The following is a 13,513-nucleotide window of genomic DNA, read 5'->3' as shown; positions in this document are numbered from 1 at the left end:
TTTCCCCAGAGTGTCTCGAAGCACCAGATTAATTTTCTGAGCGTTTGCCACTGCTGTTTAGTATAAATAGCCACTGAACCCCTGGTGATCCCCAGTCCCCAACACCTCAGCTGTTTTCATCTCTAAAGAGCTCTGGAATGCGATGGCAGACTCTATTACATATTGCCAGTGTGCATCTGCTCCTTAATTCCAACAGTGCACAGCTCTCGGAAAGCAGTGATATTTAAAAGAGTTGAGGAGAGGGGGTTCCCTAATTAAGTTAACATGCAAAAGTACAATTCTGCCCAAGAGAAAAAGCCACCATTTATTCTACCTTCAACTCTCCTGCCCTCTAAAATTGCCCTTTGCCTGAATGGGTTTTCTCTTCACTCAGCCAGACCAATGTGGCATTGCTGGATTCTTGGGTGGTGGTCCCAGGGGGAGTGAGGATGTCCTAGGATGTGATGCAATCACACACTGAGGACACCCGAGAAACCTCCATTTTTTCATTTGAAATAGAATAGGCTCTTGTTTTTTTCCTGAACTGGAGGGGAGGCAGAGAAATGCCCTGCACTTCGAACTGGTCCCGAAGGAAAAGCCCGCCACTAATTATCATAGGTGTAATATTAACAGTAAGTGCTGTTACCTATTGGGCATTTACAGTGTGCCAAGCTCTATGCTGAAATCTTTGTGTTTATCATTTCATTCCACCCCTCTGGCATCTGTATTATCATCTGTATTATCATCATCCCTGTTAAGTTATTCATTCAACAAACATTTATTCTGTCATGTGCCAACTATTTTTCTAGACACTGAGAACATCTCAATCAACAAGAGAGACAAAATCCCAGCCTTCGTGCAAGCTGTATTCTGTTGGGAGGGACAATAAATAAGATTAATTAGTAAGGGGGCCAGCCTGGTGGTGTAGCAGTTAAGTGCGCACACTCCGCTGTGGCAGCCCGGGGTTCAGATCCTGGGCATGCACCAATGCACCGCTTGTCAAGCCATGCTGTGGCGGCGTCACATATAAAGTGGAGGAAGATGGGCATGGATGTTAGCCCAGGGCCAATCTTCCTCAGCAAAAGAGAGGAAGATTGGCAACAGATGTTAGCTCAGGGCTAGTCTTCCTCACACACACACAAAAAGATTAATTAGGAAGACGTATAATTTTACAAACAGGAGTGAGAGGGGAATCTACTAGCTCAAGATCATACAAGAGGCAGATCAATGTTTTAACCCCAGAGCTCTTGGACTAAAAACCAGGTTAAGGTTTGCCCCCGAGATTCAGAAAAGACTTTCCACAGGGCCTCACCCCAGGATGCAATCGCTCTTCTCAGGTTCTCTTGAACGGAGCGGGAAGCTGTCACTTCTCTAGCTCTGCTTGTCATCCGTCTGCACATCCGTGCAGCCTGTCTCATGTTTTCACTTGTATTTCCACATGGATGGGGTGCTGTCCTCTGTGCTTCTCTAAGGTGTGCTTGATGCTGAATGTTAATGTCCTTCTCTCTCCATACCCCTCATGCAATATTAGCCGCTCATTTCTACCTCTAAAATGCTGCACATGGCAGAACGTTTCTTGATGCTTTTTTAGAAAAGCCTTTTATGGTAATCATAGCTTCCTTCAAGTGCATTTATGTTCCCCTTTTTACTATGCTGTAGACGTTATTTTGCTCATGCCTAATTTTTGTTAAGGCAAAAAGCCTGCCCACCTGGTAACTGTGTCGACGGAAGTTTTGTTTTTTTAGTGGTTGGAATTCTATGTGTAGAAAAGTCTTGGAAACTATTCCATTTCCACTCTGCCAAAGGCGCTGAAGATGCGGATTTCAGTCAGAAATCATTCATTCATCCATTCCCCTGACTATTTATTGAGTCCTGGCAATCCAAGAGTAAAAGAGATAGACATGGTCCCTGCCCTGACAGGTTTACGTCATGACCAGAGTGCCCAGAGCAGCTGTTCGGTTGTACACTGCACACTTGTCAGGGCACCATTCCATTTGCAGTTAATGATAATGTGCACATTTATTACAACAATTTTCCAGGAGGTGACAGTAAAATGTCTTAAGGAAGGGCTGCTACACGGGCTAGCAAGCATCAAGGAGATGACAGACAGTTGTGATACAGTGTGGTGGGTGGGACAGGATAGGATAGGATAAAGGTGCCATGACAGGTAGAGCTAGCCTAGATTTGAGAGCTTTGGAAAGGCTTCCTGGAGATGACTTCTGAGTGGGGATCTGAAGGATGGGTTGATTTAGGCAGATGAGGAAAGGGAAAAAGAAAGGCTGAATGGCTTTGGTCTGACCAAAGCCTCAAGTGATATTGAGATGCTAGACTGATGTGGTGAGAACCATTCATATAGGATCTGTAAGCCAGATAAGGATTTAAGATCCTTAGAATCTCAAGCCAGTCTTAAGGACTTGGGACTTTACCCTGGGGGTCAATGGAAAGCTATAGAAGTGTTTTCAGCAGTGTCCAGAACAGAGCGAAATGGATGATGGTGTAAGACTGGAGGCAGGGAGACCAGTTAGGAGGCTTAGACAAGAGTCCAGAGCAAAGATGAGGGTGGCTTGGATTAATGTAGAGGCAGTAGGGGTGGGAGTGGAGGGCAGATTCCAGCGATATTTAAGAGGAAGGATGGGTAGAACTTTTTATAGTTAGGAGGAAAGTTAGGCAGGACTTGGTTGTTGACTAGATACAAGAAGTGAGAGAGGTGGTGGGAAGTGGGGAGGGTAACTGAGAATGACTCCAAGGTTTCAGTCTTGGGCAATGGGTACATGGAGGTGTCATGCACTGATCAAGGGATCAGAGTTTGGGGGAGGGAGGGTAAAGAGGCTGAACTCTGTTGAGTTTGAGATGCTTGTGAGTGAACAGATGGAGATGTTGAGATGCAAGTTGGAGTTCAGTTCTAGAGCTCAGAGTTGAAGATTCAGGAGTCACCTAGATATAAGGGTGTGTTTGGGGTTTGTTTTTTTAATCCCAAATTTCCACATCAGCTCTAATTTTGTCAAGGCAAAAAGCCTGCCTACCTGGTAACTGTGTTGATGGATTTTTTTTTTTTTTTTTGGTGAGAAAGATTAGCCCTGAGCTAACATCTGTTGCCAATCCTCCTCTTTTTGCTAAGGAAGATTGGTCCTGGGCTAACATCTGTGCCCATCTTCCTCTACTTTATATGTGAGACACCTGTCACAGTATGGCTTGATAAGTGGTGCGTAGGTCCGTGCCCAGGATCCAAACCTGTGAACTGCGGGCTGCTGAAGCAGAGCATGTCAGCTTAACCACTACACCACTGGGTTGGCCCCACAGTGGATTTTTTTTTTTAGTGGTTGGAATTCTATGTGTAGAAAAGTCTTAGAAACTATTCCATTTCCACTCTGCCAAAGGCACTGGAAGAATGATAGAACCAGCCCAAGATATCACTGATGCCGTTGAAAGTTCTCCCTGGGAAGAGAACTTTGATCTTTGAGAAGGAAGCCCTGCTATCTTCTCATGACTCTCAGCAGAATCTATAGTAAGGGCCAGACTGAAATGATATAGCCCCACCCGATGGTTTTCATTCATTCAAGTACCTACTGTGTACCTGACACAGGCCAAGCTCTGGGATCCAACAGCAAACAAGGAGGTGTCAAGTCTCAGAGAACTGTAGGTCAGAGCAGGGTTTCTCAACCTCAGCACTATTGATGTTTGGAGCTGTATCATTCTTTGTTGTGGGAACTGTCCTGTGCATTATAGGATGTGCAGCAGCACCCCCTACCTCTACCCACTAGATGTCAGTAGCATCCTCCCCAAGTTGTAACCAAAAATGTCTCCAAACATTGCCAAATGTCTTCTGGAGGGAAGGAGGGGGACAAAATTGCCTCAGTTGAGAATCACTGGTCTAGGGTCATGCTAGAACCTGAAGTCTCCCGACAACCAGCTCTCTAGCTGCACAAAGAACCAAACAGCTCTGCCTTAAGGCATTCTGTGTCTCTGGTCTCGAAGGTAGGACTCAAGGAAGTCAGCAGTGCTAGCTTGAAATCCAGAAGACTCCATACAGGAGACCTCTTGGATCCCCAAATGTGAGCCCGTAAGCCCAATCCAACTCTAGTTATAGAATCCTTTCCAAAGAAAAGCTTCCACCTGATACTCATTTGCCCTCCAGACTAATTACTTCCTACGTTTTGTTTTTCCTTAAGCAGAAGCTGGCTTTGCACTTTACAAACACAGCGAATCTCCTCCTCAGAAGGCCACTAGCAGAATGAACTTGTGCTGGGGGTAGCCTGGGGTTGCCTAGCAACACCACGCACCTACCAAGGCTGCTTTCTTCCTCTTCAAGCTAAAAGCAAAGTCCTGTCCATTAATTCCCAGCTGCCCCGAAACTTCTCAGAGATTTGCCAGCTTCCTACTGTTCATGTTTTCATCTTCCTCATATGATGTGGAGAAAACCCGCTACTGTGGTCTGTTTATCTCACTTCAGTTGTGGGGAGAGGGAATCAAGAGAGAAAGAGAAGGGAAAAAAAGCCTCATTCAATCTAGGAGCACACATATTTTGAGTGCATATCTCTGACTGACATGCTAGTGTTCTTTGCAAATTTAAATTTTATGTAGTAGGTGTGGGTTTCCGACACAATGAGGCTTCTATTGAGACTTTGGGCATGATTTTAGTCAAACACGAGACCTAGGAGTAGCTAAATAACAAAGCACATATAAAAGACGCCACGCTGAGCAAATGTTGGTAGATCCGTCACTTAGTGTGTTCTCTCTGATGCATTCCATAAAATTCTACTGGCAGAAATTGCAAAGCTGGAGGTGGCTAGAGAGTGGAGACGTCTCTTTCTTGAGAATCTGCAAAATGTCCCTCGGGCTTTTCCTTCTGAGTTCCATTTTGCTCCTGCAGAAATGTTGGTGGCATTTCTCTGAAACTGGGGATGCCTTCCCCTCCCAGCATTCTCTCTCGGTGCGAACAGTGGGTATGTCACTGGTTTTCCAGGCGGAGCCACAGTCACCTCCTTTGTAAGGAAAGGAATGGACATGTGACTCTGGCCTTTGTGAGGATAGGTGTAGAGGCCAGCAAGTCTTTCTCAAGGTATGCAAACATTGAATTCTTCGTTTGCATCCTGAATTTAGTGCTGGGCTGTGCAACAAAGGGAAACAGATGCCCTTGTAACGGTCTCCTTGTTTCTCTTCTCAAGACATCTCAGCTTCCTTACAGAGACATCCTCACGTAGAACTTCTCCTCCGTTACCTACCCTGTTCTCTCAGGTCCTGACCTCTACCACATTCTTGAAAGAATGAGAGGGTATAAGCATTGAGGAGTGAAACTCCTTAAAGAAGTGAATTTCAACTCAATTTCAGACCCTTCAGACCTTTCTTCTTAGGAGGAGTCCTTTAAATTCCCACCACTGCCACATGCACAAATTAGGTTTATTGGCATTCTCATAAGGGGTACTCGAGAGAAGAAAGGAAGGATGCCAGGTGAAGGCCTCTGGAACACTGGAGAGAGAAGTAGGGGGAGATGCACGCTTTTGATTCAGAAGATTTGGGCCAGAAAGGTTTCAAATCAATTACCTCCATCATTACAAAGCTCTTCATCCCTCTGCCACAGCCCAATCCACCCTGCACTTTGTATGGTTTAAAAATAGATATAAAGAGAGATGGAGATAGAGATGGCAGCAGAGGTACATGTAGAATTAGAGATAGATATTTAGGAAAGTTACTTTCTGGGGACAATTAATGGTCATTTGGGGTATATTTAAATGAAATCAGAAAACATACCTAGATTGCATAACTCTGTAAATTTGCTAGAAGTCGTTGCATTGTACACATAAAACAGTTAAATTTTATGGTATGTAAATTATGCCTCCATAAAGCTGTTAAAAGAAAGAAAAATGAAAACGTATCTAGGAATTCTTGCCAGCAAGTAGGTTTTGTGAGTGTGGCCACATCCTACAATTCTGTGCTTCCCTCCACGTCTTATGAAGGGCAAAGGAGGCTGTGCGAGGAAGACTTCCCATCTCTCTTTAGAATCCCCCACTCTCTTTCTTTTTTCCTCTCCCAGGCTCCGTTTACCCAAGCTCAAGTCAGGAGAGTGGTAGCTGTAGTTGTTTTGGGTGCCAGAGCAGTTAGGGAATTATGTAGGCTGCTGATTTCACACACCCCCAAAAAACAGGAAAAGAAAACCACAAAATAAGAATTACTTGAACCCCAGCACCTTCCCCCTAGTGCACATGTATTCCTGTCTTTTCCCTATTCATGGCCTCAGCACCTGCTCCTTCCACCGCCTGCAGATCCTGCAGTGGTTTTAAATCATGCCACAAATAGGTTGAGCAATAAGCAGCCAGCGTTTTAAAGTCGCCCTTAAAACTCAGCATTACAAAAATATGAAAATAGCCCACCAGAACCATCCAGTTCTTGGTCATAAGAAGCTCGTGGTAATCATATGTAAATTTATCTTTAAAATTCTGAAAGACGGAGGGCATTTTGCCTCCATCCTGGATTGATAGGGTATTTTCTCTCTTCTACAGAAGGCACTTCTAAAAAAAGACAGAAAGAAAGAAAAGATTTTTTTTTGAGGTAGCATCAATCCTGAGCCACCGGCTGGAAATAACAGCCTAGCTAGTCTTGTTGTAAGCTCAGAGCTAGTTTAGTTTTCTGGAATGTTCCCCACTTTGGGAAGTTTGCCTCAGACCCCTTCACACAGGTCAGTGTCATTGGGGATCCCCTGCATCTGGGACCCCACTATGTCTTGCCACTGCATGCAGCGCCTGCTTCCCCGACTCTTTCGAAGGCAGGCATCGGCCCCACTCTGAGGCTGGCCCAGCGGCTGCCCTGCGGCCTTGCTCCCCCTTTGCATGGCTCCCCTGCTGCCCCAGCGCGGCCTCACGTCCCTCCTTCTCATCTTCTCCATTTCTCCAACCAGATGGCTGCCCCGATTTGTGCAACGGGAACGGGAGATGCACACTGGGTCAGAACAGCTGGCAGTGTGTCTGCCAGACCGGCTGGAGAGGGCCCGGATGCAACGTTGCCATGGAAACTTCTTGTGCTGATAACAAGGATAATGAGGGAGGTGAGCAAGCATCTTCTAATTCCCAGCCCCTCAAGAACAGTGCACTGTACATATACTATCGTCACGTGTCATTTTTCCTGAAAGACCTCACCTATACTATTGTCAAATGTTGTTGTAACATTTCTTTTGAAGCAAATGCAGCAGAGAACATGTGTCCTTGAGCCAGTGCTCCTGGAGACGCTGTCTGGAGGCACAGAGGTTTGATGCTGGCTTTGGATTCTCAAGTACACATCGTCACAGAAAGATGGCTGGGCCCTGGCTCTGCCTGCGGGTGACCGTTCCTGCCAGACCTTTAATGGCTGGGGGTTATAAATCTATGATGATGATGATGACAATATGTGCCTCACACTGTGCTAAGATGTTGTAAGCAATGCATCCCTTCATGCTTACAGCCTTTCAAGACGTTACTTTACTGAGGCCTAGAGCGGTTAAGTAACTGTTAAAGGTAACTCAACCACCGATAAATTGGGACCCAAACCCAGCTCTGACTCTCAAGTTCATGTTCTAACCAGTGGTTGGCAAACCATAGCCTATGAGCCAAATCCAGCCCACTGACTGTTTTTGTATGGACCCCTAGAGCTAAAAATGGTTCTTATACTGTTAATGGTTGGGAAAAATCTTAAAAAGAGTAGTTTTTCTTGACACATGAAAACTATGTGGACTTCACAATTTCAGTACCTGTATACAAAGTTTTACTGGAATATCGCCACACCTATTCATTTATGTTTTGTCCATAGCTGCTTTCACCTACATCAGCAGTGTTAAGTAGTCAAACAGAGACCACATGGCCAAGAAAGCCTAAAATACTTACTCTCTGACCCTTTACAGGAAAGGTTTGCCGACCCCTGTTCTAAAGCTTTGAGCTCAATTTTCCCGTGTTATTCCCTGACAGAGTGCTAAGATTCTAGGGCTAAATGGGGTTGAGGTGGCATATGGGCTGCCTGATTTCCTAACAATACCATGTCATGTTCCCCAAACATTAGAACAGGTGTGTGATCCACCCCCACCAAAATTTCTAACTGGTCAGAATTCCCTTGGGGCAGAAGTTGTTTCAGGGTATAAGAGGATCCATATGCCTGAGTATTTGACTTAACAAAAATGTGAATAGTCCCACTGTGTGCCGATCACTGTGCTCTGGGAGGGTCAGCCCCTGCCCTCATGGCCCACGGGGTCAGCTTCAGTGGTGTCCAGAGTGAGATGCGATCCATCTGGGTGATGGCTGAATGTATTAGACATTCTATTTTTACTTTTCCTCATTCTCTTAATAGACATTTTGCAATTTCCATAATCTATTATTGCAGTTGTACATGTGTGTAATTTGTAAATAAACAAATGTACACACATCGATAGGAGTACACCAACCAAAAAGTTTATAGACCTGACAGTTTACAGAGCTCCCATTCCTTCATTTACCTTCCTGAAACAGAGCCAAAATAGAAGCCACTTTAATTCATTTTTGAATGAGGTGGGGCATAACTATATAATACATTTTTCTTTCCAAGAGAGTCAAAATCGCACTACTTTTCCTGGTGAGATTCACTGTTTTTGCCTCTGGTCCCTGGTTATTTCACTGAGCGCAGCGGTTGCTTACAGATCAGCTCCTTCCTCTTCCGGAAAAGAGCTGCTGTCCTGGCTGCCTTCCCAGTTGTGGGTGTCAGCAGCTGAAAGCATAGCAAATGGCTGGAATGCTGCATGTAGGGGAGGGGGACTCAGTCTCTCTAATGTGCCCTGGGCCACCCATATCCTTCTCCACCAGCCCTGCCCCTGATCCCAGCTCCCACCAGGAGAAAACCACATTCCTGAAGTGGTGGAGCTGGACGAGGTGCAGTCCCGCGGCCTGAGGACTGCCCAAGGAGCCAGTGCAGTTCAGGGTCCCTCCTGGTGGGCAGAGACAGAGCGCCAGGCAGGCAGGGCACAAGAGCAAACGAGGCAGTGATTATGCTAAAGACAATAATGGCCTTGTTATGGGAACTATTAAAGCGAACCTCCCAAGGAAGTAATTAACCACCAAGAAAAAAAGACTCTGCACGGTGTTTATAAAAAGAAACTCCCAGTTAATTCAGAGTTGCTTATGTCAGGTGAGAGAGGTAGACACGGATTTTCTCTCACCTGGCGTAAGCAATTCACAATTAACTGAGTTCTTTTTTTGGAGGAGATTCCTCGGTGCAGAGTATCCTTTTTATGGTTAATTACTTCCCTAGGAGGTGTCCTAAGCACTTTGCTGTTTATTGATAAATATTAAAGTTGCTCCTCATCAACGCCAGATCCAGTCCTGCACACTAATTATATCACTTCTTTGTTTTGGGTGGAGGTGGGAGTTCTGCCCCAGGCTCTGTCCTGCACTGGGAGCTCTCAGGAAGGGCTTTGTGGGTTTGTAAACCTGGCGGTGGGTCAGAGGAGGCCCCCAGGCAGAGCATGAATGCAGGCCTGGGGAGCAGCTGCAATGAACACATTTGTTATAAACCTCATGAATGGGGATAATAACAGAGCACTCTCCAAAGTGAGCTGGAAGAAACAAATCATTTTTCCACCTAGGAACACTCTACATTTAAAAAAAACAACAACAACTCAGTTTTAAGAGATTGATATTTTTTATTTTAAACTGAAATAGAAACAAATGCAGATATAGATATTTGAAGCCTTTAATAGCCTTTTTCAATCTGGGTCCCTCCGTGGTAGAGTTAAGCCCTGGTGTTTTACAGTCACTAGTAGTTCTGAAACTTGAGCTTACAGCAAAACCACCTGGAGGGCTTGATTCAACACAGATGGCTAAGCCCTACCCCAGAGTTTCTGATTCCATAGGTCTGGGGTGGGGTGCAAGAATTGGAATTTCTAATAACTTTCTAGATGATGCTGATGCAGGTTCTCTTTGAGAACCACTGTCCTAAGATGCCCATTATACGGAATGAATTAACTTCCCTCCTATGCATCTAGAATGGTACTAAGTACCTTCCTTGAAAGAATTGAGAAAATATTCACTCGAATATTTTCTGTATTCTGTGGTGCTTAGATGAGAAACCCTGTTGGAAAAAGCTGCCTTAGAATATCCCACAAAAACAATTCATGCCGATTCCCTATCTTCTTCCTCCCATCGCTTTCAAAGTCTCCCAACACCTCCAGCCATGTGACCACTAACTTAACCTCAGGAAGCAATGGCTGATTCTGAAGGGACAAGCTTTACCTGCCATTGCCCCCAAAAAGGAGTAGAAATGGTTCAGACAGACGTGCCAGCAAGAAGACTGTCTTTTTAATAGTGTGAGATCTTCACTTGAACTGCTCACCTCAATTTGAAAAAGAAGAGACTCAAAGAAATATTTTTGCTTACAGAAGACAAATACCAGCTCATTAAAGTCTGAGAATACACACAACATGTGTGTCAAGTGACAGGAGGATAATATTTAATTATCACCACCAAGACAGAGGTGTGAGATTTAGTTCATCACAGCCATGGGTAGGAGAAAGGGTGTAGATTTCCTCTAAAAGCGGGAACCATGAGGTGTGGAGGCATTGTTAGACCATCTGGCCTGGACCCTTCCCCACACCACTTTATCACCCAGAATTTTAGACTCATGTGCCCCAGCCCTCTGTCTATACAAAGTCCAACTTCCATCACTTCAAGCCAGGCTGGGAGTTCATCTGAAGCTCCCGTGGAATCCTAACAGATGCTCTCTCCAGTCTGTGGCAGAGGCCTGGAGAAAGCCCTTCCTATGCTGGGCTTGCCCACAAGGCACTTTTGCAGCACGTCCTTCCTTACTACGCCAGGGAGCTGTCTTTATTTCCCCTCTGTTCTGCTTCAACACAGCACTGAAAGTTAGACGTCTTGCTCCTTCTCCTGTCCCTTCCCTGGTTTCTGAATGGGTGACACTGTAACACCATAATGGTGAAGAGCCTGGGCTCAGGAGTCAGGCTTTGTGTCCCACTTCTGCAAGTAACTTTACTCTTCAGTTTTCTTGTCTATAAAATAGGCAGGATAATGCCACCTCCGTTACCAGGTGTGAAGTTTCAGGCAGAAAACGTATGTAATATGTCTTACACGGTGCCTGGCTCATAGGATGCCCTCATGTGTTGGCTGCTGCTAGCTTTAACGTTATTAGTGTTAAAGCTGTTGTTTTCTAGAATGACTGCTGGATCCACATAGATGGAGCCCAACCAATAATTTCCCCACAGTACGTAACTGCTGAGGTTCTAACCAGTGCTTATAGAACTTCAACGTTGCATAACTGCACTGGAGAGCTTGTTTTAAATTTAGATTTCTAGGCTCCCACCTTTGAGATTCTGATTTATTGTCAGATATGGGATTGAGGAGTCCGCATTTTTACCAAGTGGAGGATGCCCCAGAGGATTCTGACACATAAAGTGGTCTGCAGACCACATTTTGAGAAAAATTTATTTAAATAATGGTTTCCCCTGAGTGGGCTGACCCAGCCCAATGTCATAGTGCCTAGATCCGAAACCCCTACCCCTAGAATTCCCAGAACACAAGAAAAGTGAAGTGGGGAGAGGAGAATTTTATTTCAAGAAGAAATAAGTAGCAAAAACATGAACACATTTTCATGTTTAGTGTCCGAGTAAATAACTTGAGTATGTTTTAGAAGTGCTCTCCACTCCTGGTTGGAGAAGTGACCAATGTTTGTTTCGAAATTTAAAAAACCTTTAACTCTCTGTCATTAGGGTATGAATCCATCCATCCATTAGCTATTCATTCATGGTTTAACAAACACTTGTTGAAGGTTTACTAAATGTTAGACGTTGGAAATAGGCCTTTGAAAATACTAAGACAAATATGACGTGTCCTCAAAGAGCTCACATCCATCTGAAAAGTTATGATGTATAAACACATGATGATGATGATGATGATGATGATGATGATGATGATGATGATGATGATGATTACAATCTGGTGTGTGAAGCCTGACAGGGTGGAAGACCTTAGTTCAGTAAGAACGTAGAGAAGCGGCGGAGTGTGAGTGTCGGCCGCAGAACGGGAAAGAAAGCCCGTCACGATGTTGAGCCTGGGGTCTTCAGCCTGTCTCCGTGGAGAGCCCTCAAAGCCACAGATCTGTGTGATCAGTAACCCCTGGTGGGGGCTCTTCTGTCTACCAGCAGCTTCTCCATTTCCCTCCCTAAATTAAAGACTCTACTGAGGCTGCTCTTCAAGCTATTTCCCAGCCCGCCTCCATCTGCGAGGCTTGGTTCCTTGTTTTGCTCCAAAGGAGGCTGCCTTGGGTTAAGAGATGTGGATGCTGGCCTGAGCTCCAGGCACTCTAGCCAGGTCCAAATGAGGAGAAATAACACTGGAGTCTGTCCAAAGCACTTGGAACAGACAAAACCCACCCCTCGCCCACTGCCTCCCCCACCATCCCCATCCCATACTGATCCAAATTGGTTTGACATGATTCAGGGATGCTATTCCGGCATTTATCTCAATTGTTAATTAATAACTCACCTTGTCTGTGTGTTTAGCAGAGCCAAGCTCTGGACTTCAGGGACTCTGGAAGAGTTATGGTTCTCAGGTCCAAATAGTACCGTTTCTTCATCCAATGAGTGATAAAGCTTGGTGAACCCGTTGTAAATGCCTTGATTAATGTGTGCAAATCATGTTGATGGATTGGTTGGCTGGGGGGCAGCTTAAAAGTGCAACATTTCTCTATTAATTGGGTTGGATGAGGATTCCTCTTGCAGTCCAAAGACCTTGTGGCAAATGTAGCTGGAGCCATAAACGGAGGCCCCGATTAGCTCCCAGAGAGGAAAGCAATATATCCAATCCTTAGGAAGAGAACTTGGCCTTGAGGCCACTGCCAGCTGGCCAGGCGCTGGGTCTCTCTTCTTTGGGAGGGAAGCAGAACTAGCCCCAACTGAAATCCTAGAGGACCACCTGGCAATAGGGGGCTGAAATTATTCTGGATCTTCCAGTTGAAATAAGATCTTTGACTCCCTGGCCATATTTGACTAGAGAATCTTCTGTTTAGGAAACTGAGGGTTGGGGTTCAGTTTTCTTTTATTCTGTTGAAGTTTAAAAAAAAAAAGAGAGAATCCATGCTCCATTGCATATAAAAACCATAATCAGTAAGATTTTTGAGAGCTTACGTGCACCAAGCACTGTGCTGAGCTTTATACGTACCTGGATAATGGGAACAGGCAGCCAACAGGTCTCTCTGCCACTGCTCATGCCCCTTGCTCTCTGTTCTTCCACACAGCAGCCAGAGGGATAGTTTTAAATTGTAAATCAGATCATGCCATGCCCTAAAGGGCTTCTCATGTAGTTAGAATCAAAATCAAATGTTTCCTTTGGCCTAGAGTGCCTTCTATGACACATTCCCACCTTCTCTCTCACCTGTCCCCCACCGCCCTCCCCAGAAGCTCTGCTTCATCCACACTAGCCAGCCTTCTGATCCTCGAATGCTAAGCTTAGTCCCACCTCGGGGCCTTTGCTGGTCCGGGGCCAGAAATGCTCTGACCTGGGCATTTTACATGATTGGCTCCTTCCAGTCATTC

At 45.2% G+C, this 13,513-nt stretch overlaps 1 protein-coding gene across 2 annotated transcripts in view; it reads left to right on the top strand.

Moving 5' to 3' along the window:
- The window catches only part of TENM2 (teneurin transmembrane protein 2), a 573,466-nt gene that overhangs the window by 464,693 nt on the left and 95,260 nt on the right, over positions 1 to 13,513 (top strand). For both annotated transcript variants that reach the window (XM_087429448.1, XM_014786118.2), the window contains one exon: positions 6,872 to 7,018. In XM_087429448.1, coding sequence (XP_087285574.1) covers positions 6,872 to 7,018 — 147 coding nt within the window. The remainder of the gene's footprint in view (positions 1 to 6,871; positions 7,019 to 13,513) is intronic.

The sequence above is a fragment of the Ceratotherium simum genome, chromosome 4 (assembly GCF_057802395.1).
Source record: "Ceratotherium simum simum isolate JZ-2026a chromosome 4, ASM5780239v1, whole genome shotgun sequence".
Classification (NCBI taxonomy): Eukaryota; Metazoa; Chordata; class Mammalia; order Perissodactyla; family Rhinocerotidae; genus Ceratotherium; species Ceratotherium simum.
This window is presented reverse-complemented; position numbering and strand designations above follow the sequence as displayed.